General features: G+C 46.9%; 1 protein-coding gene across 1 annotated transcript in view; it reads left to right on the top strand.

The window, feature by feature from the left end:
* Positions 1-19,673, top strand: part of LOC311607672 (complement C5) — an 82,751-nt gene extending 63,078 nt beyond the window's left edge. Inside the window, exons 31-41 of the mRNA XM_084799622.1 lie at positions 1,616-1,678; positions 2,799-2,880; positions 4,009-4,057; positions 8,455-8,557; positions 9,000-9,074; positions 9,186-9,291; positions 10,267-10,350; positions 11,426-11,515; positions 13,701-13,784; positions 17,847-17,985; positions 19,233-19,673. Coding sequence (XP_084655748.1) covers positions 1,616-1,678; positions 2,799-2,880; positions 4,009-4,057; positions 8,455-8,557; positions 9,000-9,074; positions 9,186-9,291; positions 10,267-10,350; positions 11,426-11,515; positions 13,701-13,784; positions 17,847-17,985; positions 19,233-19,371 — 1,014 coding nt within the window. The 3' untranslated portion in view covers positions 19,372-19,673. The remainder of the gene's footprint in view (positions 1-1,615; positions 1,679-2,798; positions 2,881-4,008; positions 4,058-8,454; positions 8,558-8,999; positions 9,075-9,185; positions 9,292-10,266; positions 10,351-11,425; positions 11,516-13,700; positions 13,785-17,846; positions 17,986-19,232) is intronic.
* Positions 19,674-23,298: the final 3,625 nt, after the last annotated feature.

Genomic DNA, 23,298 nt, shown 5'->3' with positions numbered 1-23,298 from the left:
CAAAATGATAATAATGTAGTATTATAACAATAGCATAATAGTAGTAATACTGTTATTTTCATAAAACTGTGTTTCTCACTTTCTCTCTTAATCCAGCTATGACCCAAATAATTGAGATGAGACTCTATTATATTATTTCAATAAGCTTCACAACACAATAACTGAGCAGTTATTACTCTATTTTTAACCCTCTAAGCTAATTTGGTTTCCTCCTAGTTTACATCCCAGAGATACTTGCACACTGTAGCTTTCCCTGCTCCAGCTCCTCTCCTGGTGTCTCTTGGACCTCTGCCTATGGCTCAATCCCCTACTTCCTCTTCTAACTCCTCCTTGCCTGGTTGGCAGGAAATCCAGCCCTATTCTCTCCCCTACTAAGCAATTGGCTGTAAGCTGCTTTATTGGCATATCAGGGAACAACTGGGGAGCAGTGTTTACATAACCTTGAGACAGGAGATTCTCAGAACAAGGATTGCAACCAGACACGGGAGATACAGAAATCAACATTTGTATTACACAATAGCCTTATGCCTGCGAATAATAATAATACGGACATGGCCACAGACAAAGATCTATACCAATAATTAATGATCTAAACATTTCAAATACAGATCTGATTTCCAACCTGCTTTGAAAAAATAAGATCTGGCAACAAGGCTGTAGGCATTGGCCTTTTCTTTTCTTTTAAATAATTTACTTATGTTTATTTCATGAGCATTGGTGTTTTGCCTGCATGTACGTATGTATGAAAGTGTCAGATCCCCTGAGACTGGAGTTATATGTGGTTATGAGCTGCCCTGTGAGTGCTGGGAATTGAACCAGGTTCCTCTGGGAGAGCAGCCGATGCTCTTGACTACTGAGCCATCTCTCCATGCCAGAGCATGACTTTTTTCAACTGTACCAGTCACATGATAGATAAATATACAGCTGTGTCCATATTTCCTCACCCTCTGAGCCTCTGAAGGTGGCAGTGCTGTGGCCCCTAGGTTCGGAATATGTCCCTTGTCCCAGGGAACATTTAGAAATCACCAAAGACACATAATCTGAGTCTAAGCTCTAATGAAGAGCTGTAGGTCTGAGCAGCATAGTAAGGCTATGTCCTAGCTTCATGTCCTGTGCTGGGATAAAATACTCCATGAAAACAACATAGGGGGATAAAACAACAACAACAACAATGTAGGGGAGAGAAGGTTTTTTTTTTTAACTCAGGGGTCCAGGATACAGTCCATCAGTGCATCTTTTAGAGCCTGCTGTGTGTGAATCTTCAACGTCATCCATTTAATTTCTTAAGAACCAAGAGAAGTGGGGCTGGAGAGGTAGCTCAGTGGTTCAGAAAACTGCCTGCTCTTCCAAATGTCCTGAGTTCAAGTCCCAGCAACCACATGGTGGCTCACAACCATCTATAATGAGAACTGGTGCCCTCTTCTGGTGTGTAGGTGTACCTGCAGGCAGAACACTGTATACATAGTAATAAATAAATAAATAAATAAATCTTAAAAAAAAAAAAAACAAGAGAGGAGGCTGCCAGGTCTCCTCCCACCCTCCCAACTATTTCTTTCCTCTACCTGCCCTCTCCCAGATGAAGAATGAAAACATGCTTTCTCCACCCATCCTTCAGGTACCTCTCAATGATGACCTCGTCGTCACCACAGGATATAGCAATGGCTTGGCTACAGTATATGTGAGTAGTTGACGGGTGCCAAGGGAAGCTGTGTAACTAGGTGACATGAAAAAAAATAAGATTTTGTTTGATGCAAAGTTGCCGAAATATGACTTGGATTACCGTGACTAACGTGAGATTCATTTGTCCAATCCTTTCTTGCTGCCTTGACCATGCTCACAGTTTATTTTAGACAGTAACTGGTGGTCCTTAGATGTACGCCCTCTGTGCATTTGTGGAAATACTTTACATACTGCATGTAGCCATTTCTGCATTGTGACATTTCTGCCAAGATGTGGCTATGTATGTTAAAGTCTCATAAGACTGCAACAGCTAATGATATCTTAACTGTTTTAGTTTGTATAAACATACCCTATGATGTTCACACAATGAAAAAGTCGCCTAGTGGACTATTTCCTAGGAAATATCCCCATTGCTACACAGTATGCACATCTGTAACTTTATGGTTTTGTGTGTATCCGTGAGGCACGTGGCATGTGTGTTGTGTGGTCTGTAGCATAGTTATCTCATTTACTCAGCATCTTTTGGGGTTGGTGTCCTATGACCTCCTCTCAGTGCTGTGTGTGCCCACACAGTTTGGAATTGTACTCCTTGAGCAAAAAATTACGTCCTATTGGCGGTCTTGGTTAACCTCTCACCTTTAGCATGTTAGTTGCTTCAAGGACTGTTCATAAGGCAGCACAGAGGAAAGAAGGTTGTCTGTTTGCCCCCCTCAGTGCTGACTGCTGTCAGAGCATCTATTTCTGGCAATCCAAACACATTTCTGCTCACCATTTCTGTCTCAAAAGTATGTGGAGTTGGGAGACGTCAGCTCTTCTTAGGCTAAGACTCGGGTAAGAAGTGAAGATGCAGGCTGCAGCGCCTGTGTCTGCAGAGCAAGGGGCTCAGATCTGACTCTCCAGGATCTGTTTGGGAGACTGTGCTTGGCCAAATGTCATCATTTGGGTTTTTCTGGTTCTTCATGTTTGTATGGACTGTGGAGTTGCTGGCTGACCCACACGCACAATTTGCGCTGGGCACCAAACCCACTCTTTCTCCTGTCTCGGCCACAGTCCTGTAAATGACCCCTTTCACATGCCCATTTTACATGCAATTTTCTTGCTTCCATATCCCAACACAGGTAAAAACTGTGGCTCACAAAACTAGTACCGCTGAGGAAATTTGCAGCTTTTACTTGAAAATTGATACCCAAGACATTGAAGGTAAGATAGCCTGGTGTGTGCACTATTTAGCTATGCATTAAAAATGTCAAGTAGAGCATGTCCCTGATTAGGAAGCATGGGCCTGTGAGGGGGAAATCTTAGTCTAGTTATTAAGTAGGTCGGCATCCAGGTAAACATTACCACCACTCATTATAATAGATGTAATAATAGCAAGTAATATAGCAGCTAAGCTAAATGTCTTCAGTGTTATTATTTAGTAATTGATGCTTTTAAAGAATGTAACAGGTGGGGCCAGAGAGATGGCTCATATGTTAAGGGCACTGACTTCTCCTCCAGAGGCCCTGAGTTCAATTCCCAGCAACCACATGGTGGTTCATAACCATTTATAATGTGATCTGATGCCCTATACTGGCCTGCAGGGGTACATGCAGGCAGAGCACTGTGTACATAATAAATAATAAATCTTTTTTAGAAGTTTTTAAAAAGAGGGAGAGTGTAACAGCTTGTAAGGCTCTGAGAGGACTATTTATTTGGATTTATTTCTATTGCTTTTTGTATAAAGATTCTATTCAAGAAACCCTCTTCTCCCCAGGCCCTCATTTCCCTTCCTTGTCTTTGATCTTTCTCTAGTACATATGGTCTTTTTAAAATGTGCTCCCCCAACCTTTTCTTCAAACATACAACTTTCTTGTGCCTCTGCTGTTTGGTTGACACTTCCGTGTCCAAAGAGTCAAGTCCACTTACATGCACCTGCCCTCTTGCTGCTCTAACCTTTGCTCCGGGGTCACAGGGCACACATGTCTCCCTGTCAGCAAGTCAGGTATGCTCCTTCAGGAAGCTTCTTACACCACCACCACCACCACCCCAACGCAGAGGCTGCACTCTACTCCTCCTCTGTCCAGATCTGCCCCGGAGACATTGCCCAGACATGCTTAACTCCTCTCACGGAGAGATATTTGAGAGCAGAGCGCTCCTCCAGAAATGGACACATCCCGCTGTTGTCAGTAGCTTTAAATCTCCACAAATGCCAACTTCCGGGTCACAAATCATTTTAATGTGTTTAGAGATGTCCTAGTGAACAATTCTGTCCCAGCATGCTCCAGAAACAACTACAGACTGCCTACTTCCTACTTTTGTCATCTGTTTGTGTGTTTCTCTGTGTGCCAGTGTCCAGCTACAGTGACTCCGGACAGAAGCGTATAGTCGCATGTGCCAGGTGAGTCCGCGTCCTCAACCTGGAGTGCAGGTGCGGAGGTCTTGCTCTTCCTGCAGTACCCTCAATGCCTTTTAACACATCCAAGGATGCTCGGTTGTTCATTTTTGTTTTTGTTTTTTGTTTGGGGCTTTTGTTTTGTTTTTGTTGTTGTTGGTGGTGGTGGTGGTGGTGATGGTGGTAATGGTGGTTTTTCTTAAAGACAAGGTTTCTCTGTGTAGCCCTGGCTGTCCTGGAACTTGCTTTGTAGACCAGGCTGGCCTCGAGCTCAGAGAGCCTCTTGCCTCTGCCTCCTGAGTGCTGGGATTAAAGGTGTGACCACCACCACCTGGCCAGCTGTTTGTTTTTGTTTTTGTTTTTAATGTAGAATACAGCAGAAATTCTTAAATAGTTGCTTATTCTGGAAGGCACCTCTGGGTTTGCTCATCTCTCCTAGTTTTTGTCTCCTTCTGATTGAAATAGTATAATAACCTTTGTGGATCTTTCAGAATGGTAGAGGTGTGGTATAATTATTGGGAAAAGAAAGTACAGAAGAATCTTGCACATGGCTCGTGTCCTCAGCAGGAAATATATTCACCAGGAAAACCTCCTTACAGCTGGCTGCTCTGCTTAGGCTGCAAACTCAGGCCAGGAACTTCAGAAACACCCAAAGCTCAGGCCCAGTCTCATGCAGCCAGTGTTGAGAACTGTTTATGTCAAACCATCTGGTGGCTAAATGCAAAACCCTAAATTGGCCACTCTATGGCCTTCCTACTGTTGCTAGGCAGCATCTCAGCTTATTCTGAATCTGACCCCTGTCATTACCTCCTTCTCTGTCTTCATCTTTCCTTTATAAAGTGCCTTGTAAGTCCAGTGAATGCCTTCAAATAACCCATAGCACACAGACACAGAGACACACATACACGTTCTGTGTTGCTACACAACATCATCACAGGTCAGGAGATTAGGATGTGGGCATCTTTGGAGTCAATGAGTCTTCTCACCACAGTCTCCTTCTTAGTGTGTCTGCAAAGTGTGCACTGGTTTTGAAACACACACACACACACACACACACACACACACACACACACACACACACACACTTCTGGCTTTAGTGAGCATAGAGTGAGCTGTCGGTGACAAAGCCAGGACCAGAGCACAAATCCTTCATCTCTCCATCTCCTCTCAGGGCCACCTGCCACGCCCTGTCTCCATAAATCTTCATAGTATAAATTAACAGACAAAACCCAAGTCATAGTTGGTGAGATATACATACTTGTAATCACACGTGATGCCAAACTGCCCAGTGTGGACCTAGAAACTGGTACAAATTGTGTATTCGATTCTAACTGGACGGCCTTTGATGGTGATGCAGGATTCCCCTTGTTTTATAAATAAAGAAGCTGACACCCAAGGAGGTGATGTGACCTGCACAATCTCCATTAGAGGGAGAGGCAAGGCCTCGGCTCCCTGACTCCTGGGGCCACCGCTCTGTCTGTATACACCAAGACTACTTGTCCCAAGAAATAACTTGCATTTTGCCACCTCCCTGCCAGCTGTTTCCCAGCTGTGTCTATGACCCTGAGCCTCTCTCTCACTTCTCTGGATTTTGTCATTTCCTGGCTTTATTCCCTGACCAGAAGCCTTCCCTCCCTCCTTAATTCCTTGCTCCTCCCTCCCTTCCTTCCTCCCTCCCTTCCTCTTTCCTTCCCTCCTCCTTCCCTCCCTCCCTCCCTCCCTTCCTAGCTTCCAACTTCCTCCCTTCTTCCTTCTTAACTTCCTCTCTCCTTCCTTCTTAACTTCCTCCCTCCCTCACTCCCTTCTTCCTTAACTCACTCCCTCCCTTCCTTCTTCCCTAACATCTTTCTTTCCCTTCTTCCTTCCGGCTTCTTTACTTCCGCCCTTTGTGTCTTGCCCTCTGCGTCTTCTCAAGTCCCCGTTAGCTGGGGATGGGGCAGGGCCAGAGCTACCTCTGAGACCTGGAACACTTGTCACAGAGAGGTCAGAGCAAACACCTGGGGAGAGCCGGAATCAGTACACAGGACCTGATGAGGAGACATCTGAGCCTGGCTGGAGAAGGGCTCTGGAATAACGGGTGATGCATTTGTGGGTAGCCCCCTCCTCCGTCCTCCCCTGGGAAAAAACCCACTCAAATGATCCTCAGCAGAGATGAGTGCATTCTCTGAACCTTTCCTATAAAGCACACTGGACTGTCTCACCTCTGAGTTTCTGCCAGTCCCGTTTGTCCCCAACCCCTGCTGTGTACACAAGGCGCTATAAAAAGTCACTCCTTAGAGTCCCTGGACAAGAGGCCCAATTCCAGCTGTCAAAGTACAGAGGAAAGCAGGTGGAAACTGTGATGATAAACAGCATGTCTTTTGGTAACTTTTGGCCCCACGAGGTTAGGTTGGGTGGATTCCAAAGCAGCCCTTGATCCTCTAAGACACACTTTGCCCTTGCCTTTGAATATTCTCTCATGATTAAAAAATTGCCAGTGCACAGCCCGGACGTTCACAGGCCTCTTTTGTGTAGTTTGATTTTTTGGCTTTTGTTTGTTTGTTTGTTTGTTTTAACAACCTCGAAAGAAAGAGGGAAAGGATGGGAAGGATTTCATTCCTACAACATTAACACCTCCGGGGAAGATCGCTGGGTTTGGCAGCAGGCAGAGAGAGCAGAGGATTTTGGTACCACCGTGATTGAAACAGTCCCCATGGCAACCAGCCATCCAGCTCCACTGGCCCTTTCATAGATTCCCCCCACCCTGGAGGGGTGGCATCTGTGAACCAGGAACCCTCGGCTTCTCCCCATCCAATTAAGGAGAGTCTGAGGAGGGGTTACAATTTTTATGAGTCAGGGTTTTTTTGGTTTTTTTTTTAGTGTCTTTAGTTATTGTGGTAAATGAAACTTTAAATTTTTCTAATAAGAGCTGTTTTGCCTGCTCTACATGAGGAGGCTGAGGAAAAGATGTACCTTCCCAGATCTGCAGCTCCCTCCTTCCCCAAGACCTGTTCCTTTGGGTAAAATCTATTGTGAACTATCCTGTCACTTGCTCTCTGTCCTGCCTGCTCTCCTGAGCCCCAGCTACAGCAAGCAGCTGCTTTTGAGGCTGGGACTCAAGGTCACCTCCTGCCACTGGCTCTCTCATCCTGTTCCCCCAGCCTCTAGCCCAATCCCCCTTTCTCCTCAGTCCTCCAATTGAGCCTACTGGCAGCACCTCGCTTCTGCCCCTCAAAGCCCACAAGTCATAAACATGGATTACAACACGTGTTTACACCTCTCACAAATAAGAAAATAATTTGTGGAAATTGCTCAGTAGAAGTGGGACAAGACCTAGATTTCCTGATCCCCTTTCAGAGAGAGAGAGAGAGAGACAGAAGAAGAAGAAGAAGAAGAAGAAGAAGAAGAGGAGGAGGAGGAGGAGGAGGAGGAGGAGGAGGAGGAGGAGGAAGACAGAGACAGAGCAATCCTATTTTATCCACTTTGCTTCCCTTAACTTCAAACTAACGAAATTCCTAGACACCAGTCTTTGAAGCATTATTTTCTTCATGAGGTGCCCACACCCAAGAACTTAGAAAACAGACAAGACTAAAGGAAAGAGGAAATATAACTGACTACAACATGACATCCAGAGAAAGGAACTGATGACTTGTTACTGTGTTTCTTCCTGTCTGTTCCCAGGGTTAGAGTTAGGATTTCTGGTCTCTTTCTGATATACAGCTAATACTTTATTTGGAAGCAGTCTATTAGAAAGACTAAAATCAGAATCAAGTAACCTGGATTGATACGCTGCTCTGCATGAATCAAGTGTAACCATCACTGGGTGCTGCACTCCAGTCCCAGTATTTTTTTTTTTTTTTAATTTTTCAAGACAGGGTTTCTCTGTGTAGCCTTGGCTGTCCTGGACTCACTTTGTAGACCAGGCTGGCCTCGAACTCAGAGACCCTCCAGCCTCTGCCTCCCGAGGGCTGGGATTAAAGGCGTGCACCACTAGTGTTTTCATGTGTCCTCCTGCAGTGGACGGTTTCTGTGTTCCGCATGGAAAGCCTAGGGCAGACAGCAGCAGCTTGGAGGCCTTCTGAGCTCTAACTTCTCCGGCTCTCACCCACATACCTTAATACACAGAACCAAATGTAAAGGCTGGCGACATGCCTTTAATCCCCGCACCTGGGTAGACAGAGGCGGGTAGACTAGTCCGTGAGCTTGAGGCCGGCCTGGTCTACATAGGTAGTTTCAGGGTATCCAAGAGCTACACAGTGAGACCCTGTCTCAAAAAAAAAAATAAAATAAAATAAAAATAAAAAATAAAAAATAAAAAAAAAATATATATATATATATAAATAAAGGCTGCTAAAGACCGGGTCCCTTTCTTAAAGAGTCTTACCATTTATTTAATCTATTTCTCAATCTCTGATTTGTTTTAGCTACAAGCCCAGCAAGGAGGAGTCAGCATCCGGGTCCTCCCACGCAGTGATGGATATCTCCCTGCCAACCGGAATCGGAGCAAACGAGGAAGACTTACGTGCTGCAAGTGGTTTTTTTCTTAGAGCTACTGTGAATTCTTGAGCTTTTTTCCTATGTTGTTTTCTGGGCAGACTTCTATTCTTTTACTTCAATGTCTCGCTCTCATACGATCACCCGGAATATTCTTTCTTAAAAAAAAAAAAAAAAATCTAACCGTGATTTGACATAATGAAGCAGGAGCCTCACTTAACCAAAACATGTGAGCATGTGCGTGTGGCAATGTGCTCCAGCCGGGCAGGGAAGCGGCATCCTCCTTCAGCTCAGCGGGACATGCTGTGGCTCTGTCAACAGGGAAATGCAATCAGAGAAAAGTAAATTCAAGCTCTCTCCTTCCCTCCCTCCCTCCCTCCTCTCTCTCTCTCTCTCTCTCTCTCTCTCTCTCTCTCTCTCTCTCTCTCTCTCTCTCTCTCTCTGTCGCACTCTCTCTCTCTCCTTTCTTCCTTAGCTTGTGGAAGGAGTGGATCAGCTCCTAACTGATTACCAAGTCAAAGATGGCCGAGTTATTCTGCAGCTGAACTCGGTAAGCTCCACCCCCTGACACGCCCACCTTACCATCACATCTTTACAGACTGAACCATTGTGAACAGCTCTTCCCCCACGCCTTCCTTAAAACCTTGACTTTGTCGAACAGATTCCCTCCAAAGATTTCCTTTGTGTCCGATTCCGGATATTTGAGCTTTTCCAAGTTGGGTTTCTGAATCCTGCTACTTTCAAGGTGTACGAGTATCACAGACCAGGTAACCATAACCGGCTCTGATCTTCTCCACGGTTTGCTCAGACAACTCTGCCGCCATCTTCCTTAGAAATCTGAGGAGGGCCTGCATGTCTTTTTGTTTTGGTTTGGTTTTGGTTTTCAAGACAGGGTTTCTCTGTGTAGCCTTAGCTGTCCTGGATTCGCTTTGTAGACCAGGCTGGCCTGGAACTCACAGAGATATGCCTGCCTTTGCCTCCCGAGTGCTGGGGTTACAGGCATGTACCACTGCACCCAGCTCTGAAGATTCAGTTTTGTTGTTGTTGTTGTTTTGTTTGTTTGTTTTGTTTTTGTTTTTGTTTTTGTTTTTTGAAGATTCTTTTTTAAACGCTGCATTCAATCATTTCCTGCCTCAGTCCTCAGCTTCTTCCTCTTTTAAATAGCTGGACTGTGTAACCCTCGGACTTTAAAATGCTTTACCTCAAGTCCCTTTGTGGCAGGGAGTCCCCGTGTCGCTTGAAGGCACCCAATTACTGTTCCAATCTTGGGACTGTTCTGTTTGTTAGAAGATCCTTAAGGGGATCAAATGCTGACCTGGTTTTTATGTTCTGAAATCACATAAAGTATGCCTAGTGATTCTTCTCCTGTATATGCGTGTGTGTGTGTGTGTGTGTGTGTGTGTGTGTGTGTGTGTGTGTGTGCTGTTCATCTAGCCCAAATAATACAATTCCTTCAAAAGACACTGGAGTAATATGATTTCTTTTCTTCCCATTCTTGGGTGCACAAATTACTTTCATTCTAAGAAATGACTATTGAACAGTGAAATTCCAAGCACGCACAGAGCCAAAACTAACAAACTGGAGAGGGGTCTTCTTCAGGCCCAGGGACGCTCCCCAGGACAGCCTGGAGCCATAAGTTAAAAGACTGAAACAGACCATCTCTGAGGCCCCTTATAAGAGACTCAGCAACCAATAAACAGTGGTCACCAGCCACTTCCTGTAACCGTGTCTCCGTCCCACAGACAAGCAGTGCACCATGTTCTACAGTACCTCTGACACCAGGCTGCAGAGAGTTTGTGAAGGAACTATATGCCAGTGTGTCGAAGGTAGGCGCCTGGGCAGCCTGCCCCTCCATGTTGGAAGGGAATCTTGGGAAGCTATTTGGCCAAATTGTCATTTGTCAGCTGACTGAAAAGTAATGATTCTTTAAAAGCTCCCAAACATCCTGGTGGGACACTGTTCAAGAGCAGAGAAACACCACCCAGTTGGCTGTCGGGTGTCCTAGGGGGGCATAATGTGGCTTCCTTTTTACTTTCACCTAATTTTTTTTTTTAAGGAAAGGAAAAGAACCAAAGAGAACAGAGATGCTAGGCCACCAGGTCTTCGTCCTCTCACCCTTTTTAATTTTGTTTTGTTTTGGTTGGTTGGTTTTTTATTGTTTTTTGTTTTTGTTTTTGTTTTTCAAGACAGGGTTTCTCTGTGTAGCCTTAGCTGTCCTGGACTCGCTTTGTAGACCAGGCTGGCCTCAAACTCTCAGAGGTCTGCCTGCCTCTGCCTCCCAAGTGCTATGATTACAGGCGTTCGCCACCACGCCCGGCTCCTCTCACTCTTAATTCCAGTGAATAGAATTTCCTGTCACTTCTCAGAATTTAATTCTGTCTCTTGGAAGTCAAAGGCAGCCTTTTTGTCAACTCACCAAAACCCACAGAGGTCAACATGATTTCTCCATGAGAGTCCAGCCTGGTTTGAGTTTTTATTGTTGTCCCATCTATTGGGATTTCTTTATTTGTGTTTGTTTTTTTATTTGTATTTGTTTTTGTTGTTTTGGGTTTTTTTTTCTACTTCTTAGGTCCTTACAGTGCCATCTTATAGCTAGAAATCAAATTATCATTTATGTTCATTAAACTCCTACAGTAGAACTTACTCCTCACTTGCTCCCTTCAAGGGAAAGAGGTTCATTTCTGAAGAGCTGGCTGTGGCGTGGCGTTAGTTGGCAGGTTTAACATTTGCTTTTTGTAACGTTTCGCTTCATCGAAGAGAAAACGGACAGGTCTTAGGAATACAGCATTTATAATAAATGGTCCCAGACTGTCTCAGGGCTTGTTGGAGACTGTTTCCTCCCACAGGGAGCGCCTGCTTCAGAACACTAACCTAACTTTCACCATTCTCCACACGACTCAGCTGACTGTGGGCAACTGCAGCCGGAACTGGACCTGACCATCTCCACAGACACCAGGAAAGAAACAGCGTGTCAGCCAGAGATTGCGTACGGTGAGTGCAGATGCTCAGCAGACTTCTCTTAAACATGAAACTCCATCAATGTGTGTTCGATTAGAAAGGCAAAGCACTGCACATTAGTGACGTTATGTGTTTATAACGTATCTTAGGTCCCTTGAAGGAAAAGGTCAGGTACAAAGTTATTTATTCTTCAGCAAAGAAGTGTGACTTTTCATTGCAGACAATGGAAGGAAAAGGTGGACCCAGCCAAGACATCTCCCTAACAGATCCTTCTAAATAGAGGTTCTATACTTGTTCCAAGAAAACCCACAGAGGTTGGGGCTTAAGGGATGGTTCAGTGGTTAGGGTATGTCCTGCTCGCTCATAGGACCTGCAATGACTTCCCAGCCCCCACGTTGGGCAGCTCACAACCATCTGTAAGTCCATCTCCAGAGATCCAGCCTCTCTGGCCTCCATGAGCAACTGCATTCATGTGTCCAAACCCATGCATGGACACATGGGTACACATAATTTAAAAATAATAAGAAAGTGTGGTGTGTGTGTGTGTGTGTGTGTGTGTGTGTGTGAGAGAGAGAGAGAGAGAGAGAGAGAGGAGAGAGTCTTAGGATTTCAGCTGTGTGTTCTTCCAGTGGATAGAGCAGGGCAGTAGAGAGCAGGGGGAGGGGGGAAAGGTTATTGCTTTAATTTTTTTCTTTAAGGCAAAGAAGGGCTACTAATAATTTTTTGATAAGTATGTGTGCTTGAGGCTCGCTCAGACCTAAGCTTCCATGGACAGTTGTAGGCTGTCTTGAGTCCTCGTGTTGGTTTGAATGAGAACGGCCATAGGCCGACATATGTGAAGGCTTGATCCTTAGTTGGTTGACCTGTTTGGGAAGGTGTGTCCCTGGGGCTTTAAAGTTTAGTTTCACAAGTTCCGTTCTATTCCTAGTCTCCCCCCCCCCCACCTGCTGTCTCTCTGTCTCTCTGTCTCTCTCTCTCTGTCTCTCTCTCCCTCCCTCCCTCCTTCCTTCCCTCCTTCCATCTCTGCCTCCAACTGTAGGGTCAACATATAAGCGCTCAGGTGTTCTGTCAGCTCCCTTTGCTCTGCCATCATGGGCTCTAACTCTCTGCAACCGTAGGCCGCTCTTTCTTCGGGGTTGCTTTACTCAATGGATCTTATCAGAGAAACGGAGAACTAAGTAAGACAGTCCTTTATCTTTCATCCAGTGCCAACCACTGCAGTATGGAGTGCCTCTGCCTGCCTTTAAATCCCTGTGCTTATTTCAGAGGCTTCTGGTTTTGGGTTGGATTTCTTTTCTTTCCTTTTTTCTTTCTTTTCTTGGGGATGGTGGGGGGGGAGGCAGGGGAGGGGGAAGGAGAGAGGATAACACTGCGCACCATCATTTTCAAAGTCTTTTCTGAAAGGATATTGTTTCCAAGTGTTTTGGGGGTTTCTTTTTTATTTTTTTAAAGCTCAACTGGTTTGTCTTGTTGTGGTTATGTCTGTGGCTTTTCACAGACATTGTAGTCCCTTTTCCATTTCTGTAATATAATACCATGACAAGAGTGTCTCGGAGGAGAAGGCTTTATTCTGGCTTGTAGTCCCAGCAGGCTAAAGCCCTTCCTGGTGGGAAGACAAGACAGCAAGCAGGGAAGGCACACTCCATCTGCACTCAGGAAGCAGAGAGGAAGCAGGAAGTGAGCCTTGTCTACAAAGCTCTAGGGCCCGCCCCCAGGATCCCACTTCCCCCAGGGTCCCACTTCCCCCAGGAAGTTTCATTTCCTAAAGGATCCACAACCTTCCCAAGCAACTGGGAGCTAAGCGTTCAAACAGTCTCACGGAGGACATTTGCACAACACAAGTTTCATAAGGACCCTTTAAAAACTCAACCCACCATCACTATGTACCAGGAGGGAAACTGAGGCTCAAGGACATTAAAAAATTTGCTCGAGGCCACAAGGGACATAAGTGAAGTGCCCCTGGCCCTGCTGTTTTTGTCTACAGACTCTGCTCGGTACAGCAGATGGACCTTAGCTGCTTGTGGTTCCCTCCATTCCCTTCCTTTGACGTCATCTTCATTTTTTTTTTTAATTTTACGATTTGGCCGAGGGGGTTGGGGAAGATCCTTGGAATAACTGCCTTGACAACTGCTATCCTCTTTCCTCGTCTGATGGCAAACCCCGGCTTCCGCCAGGGACGGCATTGATAGCATTCGTTTTGTCCTGTTTTGTCTGCCAGCTTACAAGGTGAGGATCACGTCCACCACGGAAGAAAACATTTTTGTCAAGTACACTGCAACTCTTCTGGACATTTACAAAACAGGTGAGCACCCCTCCTTCCCCCTCAACAGTCAGGGCGCCTGTGCACCCGGCATTGTGTCCGGCACAGAGGGCGTGACTTGCAGGGATCGCACCTTTTCACTGAATCTGCTCGTCACGGACGTCAGCAAACGCTTTATATCTCAGCAAAAGCCATAACCGCCTTTAGCCTTTAGTGTTTCATTTCAAGATATTGAGATCTCAACATAGCCACACTGCTTTCTGTAACAGTTGGGGGCCTTGAAGGTACTGGGAATGTGGCTCAGGTGTTGCTCTACCATGATGCTGTGTCCCTAGACAGTCTAAGAAAACTAGTTTGAACTGGTATGTTTTGTGAGAATCCGTGGTACTAGAGAACATTTGTTATGTGGACAGCAGTTACATACACTTGCCTGACAGGTCCAGGAGTTCCTCAAGCATTAGCTGTTAGGAGACTGTCACTACTTAACAGCTGGTAATGACCCTTAATATTATAGCGGCGAGTCGGGTGTGATCCCCTCCCTAAGAGGTGTCTAGTGTGTCTGAGAACTGACACATGTGGAGCAAACCACGAGAGTAGGAATCCAGGCGTAAATGCCAGGGGTGGGGGTAGGGTGCGGTGGCCCCTGGGTAAAAGTGCTTACTGGTCAAGCATGAGAGTTCAGATGCCAGCACTGCTGTAAGCAGCCAGATGCAATGATGGACATCCATAGGCCCTGTGCTGGAACCTTGAGGGCCGTAAACAAATGGATCCCGGGAGCTTACTGGCCATCAAGTCTAGTCAAAATGGAGACCGTCAGCCTAAGAGACCTTGTCTCCAAAATTAAGGTGGAAAGTGGTAGAGAGGAAGGCGCCCAAAGTTGCCATCTTGCCTTCACAAGCACATATACGTACACCAGAGAAAGAGGGAGGGAAAGAAGGGAGGGAGGTGGAGATCAGATAGATTAAGGTATAAAGATATAAAAGAAGTGATGGGGGGCACTGCAGGCAGAAGTGTCATGTCATGGCACTGCTGAATCCTTTAGGAATCCCAGAGTCATCGTCCATTAGATTTCCCATCCCTTCACATCATGTGCTTTCCTAGAAAGTTGACCGTTGCCAGCTGCCAACTACATGAGGTAGTAAGCAGTGTACAACTACATGAGGTAAGCAGTGCACAACTACATGAGGTAAGCAGTGCACAACTACATGAGGTAAGCAGTGCACAACTACATGAGGTAAGCAGTGCACAACTACATGAGGTAAGCAGTGCACAACTACATGAGGTAAGCAGTGCACAACTACATGAGGTAAGCAGTGCACAACTACATGAGGTAAGCAGTGCACAACTACATGAGGTAAGCAGTGCACAACTACATGAGGTATGCAGTGCACAACTACATGAGGTAAGCAGTGCACAACTACATGAGGTAAGCAGTGCACAACTACATGAGGTAAGCAGTGTACAACTACATGAGGTATGCAGTGCACAACTACATGAGGTAAGCAGTGCACAACTACATGAGGTAAGCAGTGTTCAACTACATGAGGTAAGCAGTGCACAACTAGATGAGGTAAGCAGTGCACAACTACATGAGGTAAGCAGTGCACAACTAGATGAAGTAAGCAGTGCTCAACTACATGAGGTAAGCAGTGCACAACTACATGAGGTAAGCAGTGCACAACTACATGAGGTAAGCAGTGCACAACTACATGAGGTAAGCAGTGCACACTACATGAGGTAAGCAGTGCACAACTACATGAGGTAAGCAGTGCACAACTACATGAGGTAAGCAGTGCACAACTACATGAGGTAAGCAGTGCACAACTACATGAGGTAAGCAGTGCACAACTACATGAGGTAAGCAGTGCACAACTACATGAGGTAAGCAGTGCACAACTACATGAGGTAAGCAGTGCACAACTACATGAGGTAAGCAGTGCACAACTACATGAGGTAAGCAGTGCACAACTACATGAGGTAAGCAGTGCACAACTACATGAGGTAAGCAGTGCACAACTACATGAGGTAAGCAGTGTTCAACTACATGAGGTAAGCAGTGCACAACTACATGAGGTAAGCAGTGCACAACTACATGAGGTAAGCAGTGCACAACTAGATGAGGTAAGCAGTGCTCAACTACATGAGGTAAGCAGTGCACAACTAGATGAGGTAAGCAGTGCACAACTAGATGAGGTAAGCAGTGCACACTACATGACGTAAGCAGTGCACAACTACATGAGGTAAGCAGTGCACAACTACATGAGGTAAGCAGTGCACAACTACATGAGGTAAGCAGTGCACAACTAGATGAGGTAAGCAGTGCACAACTACATGAGGTAAGCAGTGCACACTACATGAGGTAAGCAGTGCACAACTACATGAGGTAAGCAGTGCACAACTACATGAGGTAAGCAGTGCACAACTACATGAGGTAAGCAGTGCACAACTACATGAGGTAGGAAGTGCACAACTACATGAGGTAAGCAGTGCTCAACTACATGAGGTAAGCAGTGCACAACTAGATGAGGTAAGCAGTGCACAACTAGATGAGGTAAGCAGTGCACACTACATGAGGTAAGCAGTGCACAACTACATGAGGTAAGCAGTGCACAACTACATGAGGTAAGCAGTGCACAACTAGATGAGGTAAGCAGTGTTCAACTACATGAGGTAAGCAGTGCACAACTACATGAGGTAAGCAGTGCACAACTAGATGAGGTAAGCAGTGCACACTACATGAGGTAAGCAGTGCACAATTACATGAGGTAAGCAGTGCACAACTACATGAGGTAAGCAGTGCACAACTAGATGAGGTAAGCAGTGCTCAACTACATGAGGTAAGCAGTGTACAACTAGATGAGGTAAGCAGTGCACAACTAGATGAGGTAAGCAGTGCACAACTACATGAGGTAAGCAGTGCACACTACATGAGGTAAGCAGTGCACAACTACATGAGGTAAGCAGTGCACAACTACATGAGGTAAGCAGTGCACAACTACATGAGGTAAGCAGTGCACACTACATGAGGTAAGCAGTGCACAACTACATGAGGTAAGCAGTGCACAACTACATGAGGTAAGCAGTGCACAACTACATGAGGTAAGCAGTGCACAACTACATGAGGTAAGCAGTGCACAACTACATGAGGTAAGCAGTGCACAACTACATGAGGTAAGCAGTGCACACTACATGAGGTAAGCAGTGCACAACTACATGAGGTAAGCAGTGCACAACTAGATGAGGTAAGCAGTGCACACTACATGAGGTAAGCAGTGCACAACTACATGAGGTAAGCAGTGTTCAACTACATGAGGTAAGCAGTGCACAACTAGATGAGGTAAGCAGTGCACAACTAGATGAGGTAAGCAGTGCACAACTAGATGAGGTAAGCAGTGCTCAACTACATGAGGTAAGCAGTGCACAACTAGATGAGGTAAGCAGTGCACACTACATGAGGTAAGCAGTGCACAATTACATGAGGTAAGCAGTGCACAACTACATGAGGTAAGCAGTGCACAACTACATGAGGTAAGCAGTGCACAACTACATGAGGTAAGCAGTGCACACTACATGAGGTAAGCAGTGCACAACTACATGAGGTAAGCAGTGCACAACTACATGAGGTAAGCAGTGCACACTACATGAGGTAAGCAGTGCACAGCTAGATGAGGTAAGCAGTGCACACTACATGAGGTAAGCAGTGCACAACTACATGAGGTAATCAGTGCACAACTACATGAGGTAAGCAGTGCACAACAAATGAGGTAAGCAGTGCACAACTACTGAGCAGTGCTCCTGGATCCATGGGGAGTAAGAACACGTAGTGATTCTTACTTGGCCCTCAGCGCTTTTCATATGTTAGCCCGCTCGGCCTCCCTAGCTGTTCTGCACGGAGTCAGTGTTCAGATGAGGGGACTGCGTCCTTACTCCACGGCGCATATATCAGCAGCCAGAGCCACCCAGTGGGAACCGGCACCGCTGGGGTTAAACCCAGACAGTCGGCCTCTTCAACAGTACTCATCCCTCCCGAGGAGGAACACAGCAGAGAGTCCGTGACCGGGACATTGGATGTGGCTATGATAGCCTGCCTTGTGTGTCTCTCAGGGGAAGCCGCTGCTGAGAAGGACTCTGAAGTCACCTTCATTAAGAAGGTGAGCTGTGCCAACGCCAACCTGGTGAAAGGGAAGCAGTATTTAATCATGGGCAAAGAGGCTCTGCAGATCAAACACCACTTCAGCTTCAAGTAAGTCGTCAGCATGGGTCTCCTCTCCCACCTGAGTGCCATTTGTCCTTAACTGCACTCACTTCCCATTGGCACCTCAGTTTCAGCCAACACATCCTTATGGCTATAAAAGAAGAACCTTGAATGTCAAAGACAGGGTTATTGGCCACCAACATAGTACTTAGAGCCTTGACTGAAGGATAAGCCATCCGAGTGCCGGATGAATTGAGAACACATATCCACCCACATCCTCCCCCGCAACACACACACACACACCACCACCTCCCTCAGTGTGCAGAGTTGTAATTGCGAGTGGAAGAGTGTGTAAATGTGTGGCCTGGTTACCTGGAGAGAGCTGGCCTTGCGAGATGAGATGACAGCTTTGTCAGTAAAGCGCTGGCTGTGCAAGTGTGAAGAACTGAGTTCAATCACCAGAGCCTACACCAAAAACAACAACAAACAAACAGACAAAAATCAGGCATGTGGGTCTGGAGAGACTGCTCTGTGGTCGAGACCACTGACTGTTTGCTCTTCCAGAGGCCCCAGGTTCAATTCCCAGCACCCACATGGTGGCTTACAACAACCTGGGGTCCAGATGCTCTTCTGGGGTCTGCAGGCACCAGACATCACATGTGGCCCACAAATGTGCAGCCAGACAAAACGTCCCCCGCCACACTAAATAAATAATAAATAGTTAGTTAAAACCAAGCAGGCATGGTGGAGCACACTTATAATTCCAGTGCTAGAGAGACAGACAAGTGGATCTCTGGGGCTTGCGTGTCAGGCTGCCTCACCTGCTGGCAAGGTCTAGGCCAGTAAGAGGCTTTGTCTCCCCAACAACAAAAATAAAAACATAAAAAACAACAACCACAAAAACAAATAGAGACATTGTGTGAAGAACAGTACCCAAGTTGACCTCTGCTTTCACATGCACCTACCCCCCCACACACACACACATGCACATGTGTGCACACGTGGGCACACGCACACATACACACAGGACAGATCTTAGCCTAGACCCCATTCCTACCTTCTAAGAAGGAAGTCCTCAAACAGCAAAGGTTCATGATCTTTCTCTAGGCTGATGCTGAACAGTGTGGGTGCAGGGTTGGGGGAGGAACCACAACACACACACACATACACACACACACACACACACACACACACACACACACACACACATCTGGTCTCTTCCCAAGGAAATCAAGTACAGCTCTCCCCTGCCTGTGGCCGCCATCACCAACACTGTTTCCGTTTTGCCTTGCTAGGTATATATACCCTCTAGACTCCTCCACCTGGATTGAATATTGGCCCGCAGACACGGCGTGTTCATCGTGTCAAGCATTTTTAGCTAATTTGGACGAGTTTGCTGAAGACATCTTTTTAAATGGCTGCGAAAATGCCTGAGGGGCTTCTGCTGCTGCGTGGCTTTCCCGTGTGCTCCTGTCTCTTCCTCCTAGGGGGCCAAGCTCACTTGAAAACTTACCCTCGAATTCGCTGCACTTTCTTTTTAATAAAGCACATGTTGAAGAGTTACGACTTTGTGAAATGATCTAGCTTTGTGGGGACACAAAGACAGCCCCCCCTCCCAGGCTGTTGGACATCAACACCAATAAACTGGAACGACTCTGGCAACTTAGCAGTCAGGAGTGTCTGTTGGGGCCGGAAGAAGAGACCCACTGAAATGTAGCCCCTTATAAAAACATGCCGTGCTTGAAACAAAATTACCAAGGACAGAAAACGCCATAAAAGCTCGACTTTGCACTCAATTGTATTAAAATTTATGTCATTTACGCTGGCTCAGCTTCAGGGACACCAAGGGAAGGGGGATGTGAGGGTAGAGAACCGTGACCCCGGAAGGCCACCCCCAGAGCCCTGGCCTCCTGAGAAGGCAGCAGGGTTGACCTCTGCTGGCTCCCCTCTCCTGCTCACTCCGTAGCCCTGACAGGAAAGCCTTCTGCTCCCCTCCCTCTCCCGCTCCCTCCCAGTATCCATTTCTTCAGGAACTCACTCTTGCCAGTAATTGCTCTACCAGAAGGCAGACCCCAGGGCAAAAACCCAACAAAAGGAAACCAAGGTTCAGGAGACTCGTTCTGTGCAGGACCTCGCCTCTCCCGGATCCTAATACAGGCGGGCGGCTTATACAGAGGTTAGATTTCGAGCGACACTGTGAATAGCACTTCAGGTCTTAGGAGGAGTTCTCATAGCTGTCGCCATGCAGTGTCTCGAGGTCTCACAAAGTGTAGGGATGCCTAGCACCCCCATTTTACAGATGCCAAAATGGAGGCTCCAAAACATATAGCGAGCTCCCAGCCTCCTGAGAGGCTATAAACAGAGATCAAAGCCCAGGGGCGTCCCCTGCCCACAACTCCTGCACAACCCAGGGCTTGTGCCCATTGACTCTAAGATGAAAGCAAATCTAACCACAGTCCCTTAAGCACAGGCTAACTAGTCCCACTGAATTAACGTAAGGAACGTGTAACAGGTCAGCTGGTGTCATGGTGACAGGGACAGAAGTCAGTGAAACTATCTGAGGCTTCACGGTGGAGAGGCCCTGCTTCTGTGGCACAAAACCTCCAAGCTGTTGGCCTTCTGTCCCCAAGGGCAGTGTCAAATAGGCCAGACCACAGTCACCAGACTAAGCCATAAATGCAGCTGAATTGTTGGTCCTCAAGTGTGTCAACTCCTCTTCAGCGCCCCCATGCCTCTGAGCACACCTCCTTACATCACGTGTGACACTCCAGATGGGGCCAAATCCTGCCTCACCCTGAGCTTCGCCTTCAAGGCATTTATTCTTAAATCACCTGCCATGATTTAATCACAGAGGATTGCGTGGCCTGTGGCCACTCTGCATCCTTTATGATGAGCTCTGCAAAGGCCAGGTCTGAGAGCACTCTGTTCGCCTTTATTTCCAGGGTCTGGCACTGTGCCAGGGACATGACAGGGATCCAGGAAGCTCTTGCCTCTGAGCAACTCACTCCTAGGGGGAGACCGTGAAGATCCAAGTTCGAGATCCAGCTTTGCCCCTAACTGGGAGATTAAGCTCCCTTCAGCCTCTCTGATAGTCTGAAGAACAAGGGGCCTGGTCCTCTACAGCACTAAGATTGTCCGATGATCTTATGATGAGAAAGAAGCAGCAAACAAGGCCAGGCATGCGTATGCATGCAACAGTGAGATATGCGTTTCTGTCTGCAAATGTGAAGAGAGCCCAAGGCGTTGTCCAGAACTTCCTAGAGAAGGGCTGTGGAGGAATGCTAAGTGAATGTGTCAACCATCAATAAAGCACTGTTTAGCCAATCAGCTGGGCAGAAGGACAGGAAGTGGAAGGCGGGACTTCCTGTAGGGGAGGAGAAAAGATTGACGGTTGGAGGAGGATGGGGGAGGGGAGGACTTGACAGGACCAGCCCAGGGGTCATAGTGGCAAGTGTTTGGAATATATGTATGCTATAAGGTTTAGAGTAGTTTGTTTAGTTTATAGGTAGATTACAATCAGTTCAGACTCTGCCTGGCGAAGTGCTGGCAGCTTTAAAGTACGTTTCCGTCTCCCTGTGTTAGTTATTTGCCTTGTAGGCCGAAGGGATACAATTTACTGTAACAAAGAACGTCAGGACCTAGGGAAGTGGAGGCAGTAGGAGAGTCTTCAGAGAGGGGGAGACATAAGCAAGTCACCCCAGAGGTTAGCCTGAGCACCGACAGTTTCCATGTAAGAGCTCTGTGATACACGGTACCAGGAAACATAGGGGCAGCTTGTCCACGTCTCGGCTTAAAATCTTCTTTTTACCATAGCTGTGCCCAAAAGTAACTCTAAGAAAGCCTATTAAGTAAAAAAAAATCTAGGTTTTTTTCTTAAGGAAAAGCCAATTTGACATAGAAATAGATGAGATTTAAGAAATTGCACGCTGGGCGTGGTGGCACACACCTGTGATCCCAGCACTCGGGAGGCAGAGGCAGGCGGATCTCTGTGAGTTCGAGGCCAGCCTGGTCTACAAAGCAAGTCTGGGACAGCCAAGGCTACACTCTAGAGAAAACCTGTCTCAAAAAGAAACCAAAAAAAAGACCAAAAAAAAAAAAAAGGTCATTTTAGGTTGGTACCTTAGTTAGGGTTTTATTGCTGTGAAGAGACACCGTAAACATAGCAACTCTTACAAAGGAAAACACTGAACTGGGGCTGGCTTACAGTTTCAGAGGTTTAGTCCATTATCATGGCGGGAAGCATGGCAGTGTGCAGGCAGACATGGTGCTGGAGGAGCCCAGAGCTGTACACCTTGCTCTGAAGGCAGCCAGGAGGAGACTGGAATTCCACACTGGGCAGAGCTTAAACATAGGAGACCTCAAAGCCCACCCCCCCGTGGCATACTTCCTCCAACAAGGCCACACCCACTCCAACAAGGCCACACCCACTCCAACAAGGCCACACCTACTCCAACAAGGCCACACCTACTCCAACAAGGCCACACCTACTCCAACAAGGCCACACCTACTCCAACAAGGCCACACCTCCTAATAGTGCCATTCCCTGTGGGCCAAGCATTCAAACACACGAGTCTATGGGGGCCAAACCTATTCAAACCACCGCAGTTGAGCAGACAGCTGAGTCAGGAAAACTCAGTTCCTAGAATCTGTAAAGAGCTGTGAGTGGTGGCAGACACTCATGCCCCCCGTGCTGAGCAGGTGGGGACAAGTGGGTTACCGGAGCTCTCTGGCCAACCATTCTTGTTTTGATGAGTCTCAGACCTTGTCCGAAGAAAAGAAGGAGAAGGAAGAAGAGGAGTGGAGTGGTTGGCTTCAATAAGCATATTGCTTGCTCATCTTTGTCATGGGCTGGCTTCAAGCTTCTGGCAACATGTTGGGCCTCACGGACCATATGGCCTCTGTAGCAGCCGCTCCGCTCTCTAGGAGAGCAAGCACCGGTGAGAATAGCACGTAGGGAATGGGTGTGAGCGAAGCAAGATGGATTTGACCCTTGGTCAGCAGCACCCCCCCACCCCCCCACCTTGAGCATGTCAATCAGTAGGAGGTGAGTGTGTGAGGCGGAAGAGAATGGGTGAGCAAATGTGCCGGGAGAGCTCAGGTCTCAGAGCCCAGCAGGAAGGACCAACTGAGGCACACAAGGAGGGCGATTGTCTAGAAAGAGGGAAGCTTAGGCAGACTACGGTGTATAACGCACGGTCTCTCAGTGGGAAGAGTCCACTGGAGTTTTCAGTCATGGATTTAAGGAGGGACAGGTCAGCCTGGGTTCTGGGATTCCTTCCAGCCACATTCACGTTCTGTTCAGAGCCTAAAGCCACAGAGCACACAGTCAGTTCAGCCAGGGACACTTGTAAGCCAATAGAA

The sequence above is a fragment of the Acomys minous genome (assembly GCF_964271855.1).
Source record: "Acomys minous genome assembly, chromosome: 10".
NCBI classification, from domain to species: domain Eukaryota; kingdom Metazoa; phylum Chordata; class Mammalia; order Rodentia; family Muridae; genus Acomys; species Acomys minous.
This window is presented reverse-complemented; position numbering and strand designations above follow the sequence as displayed.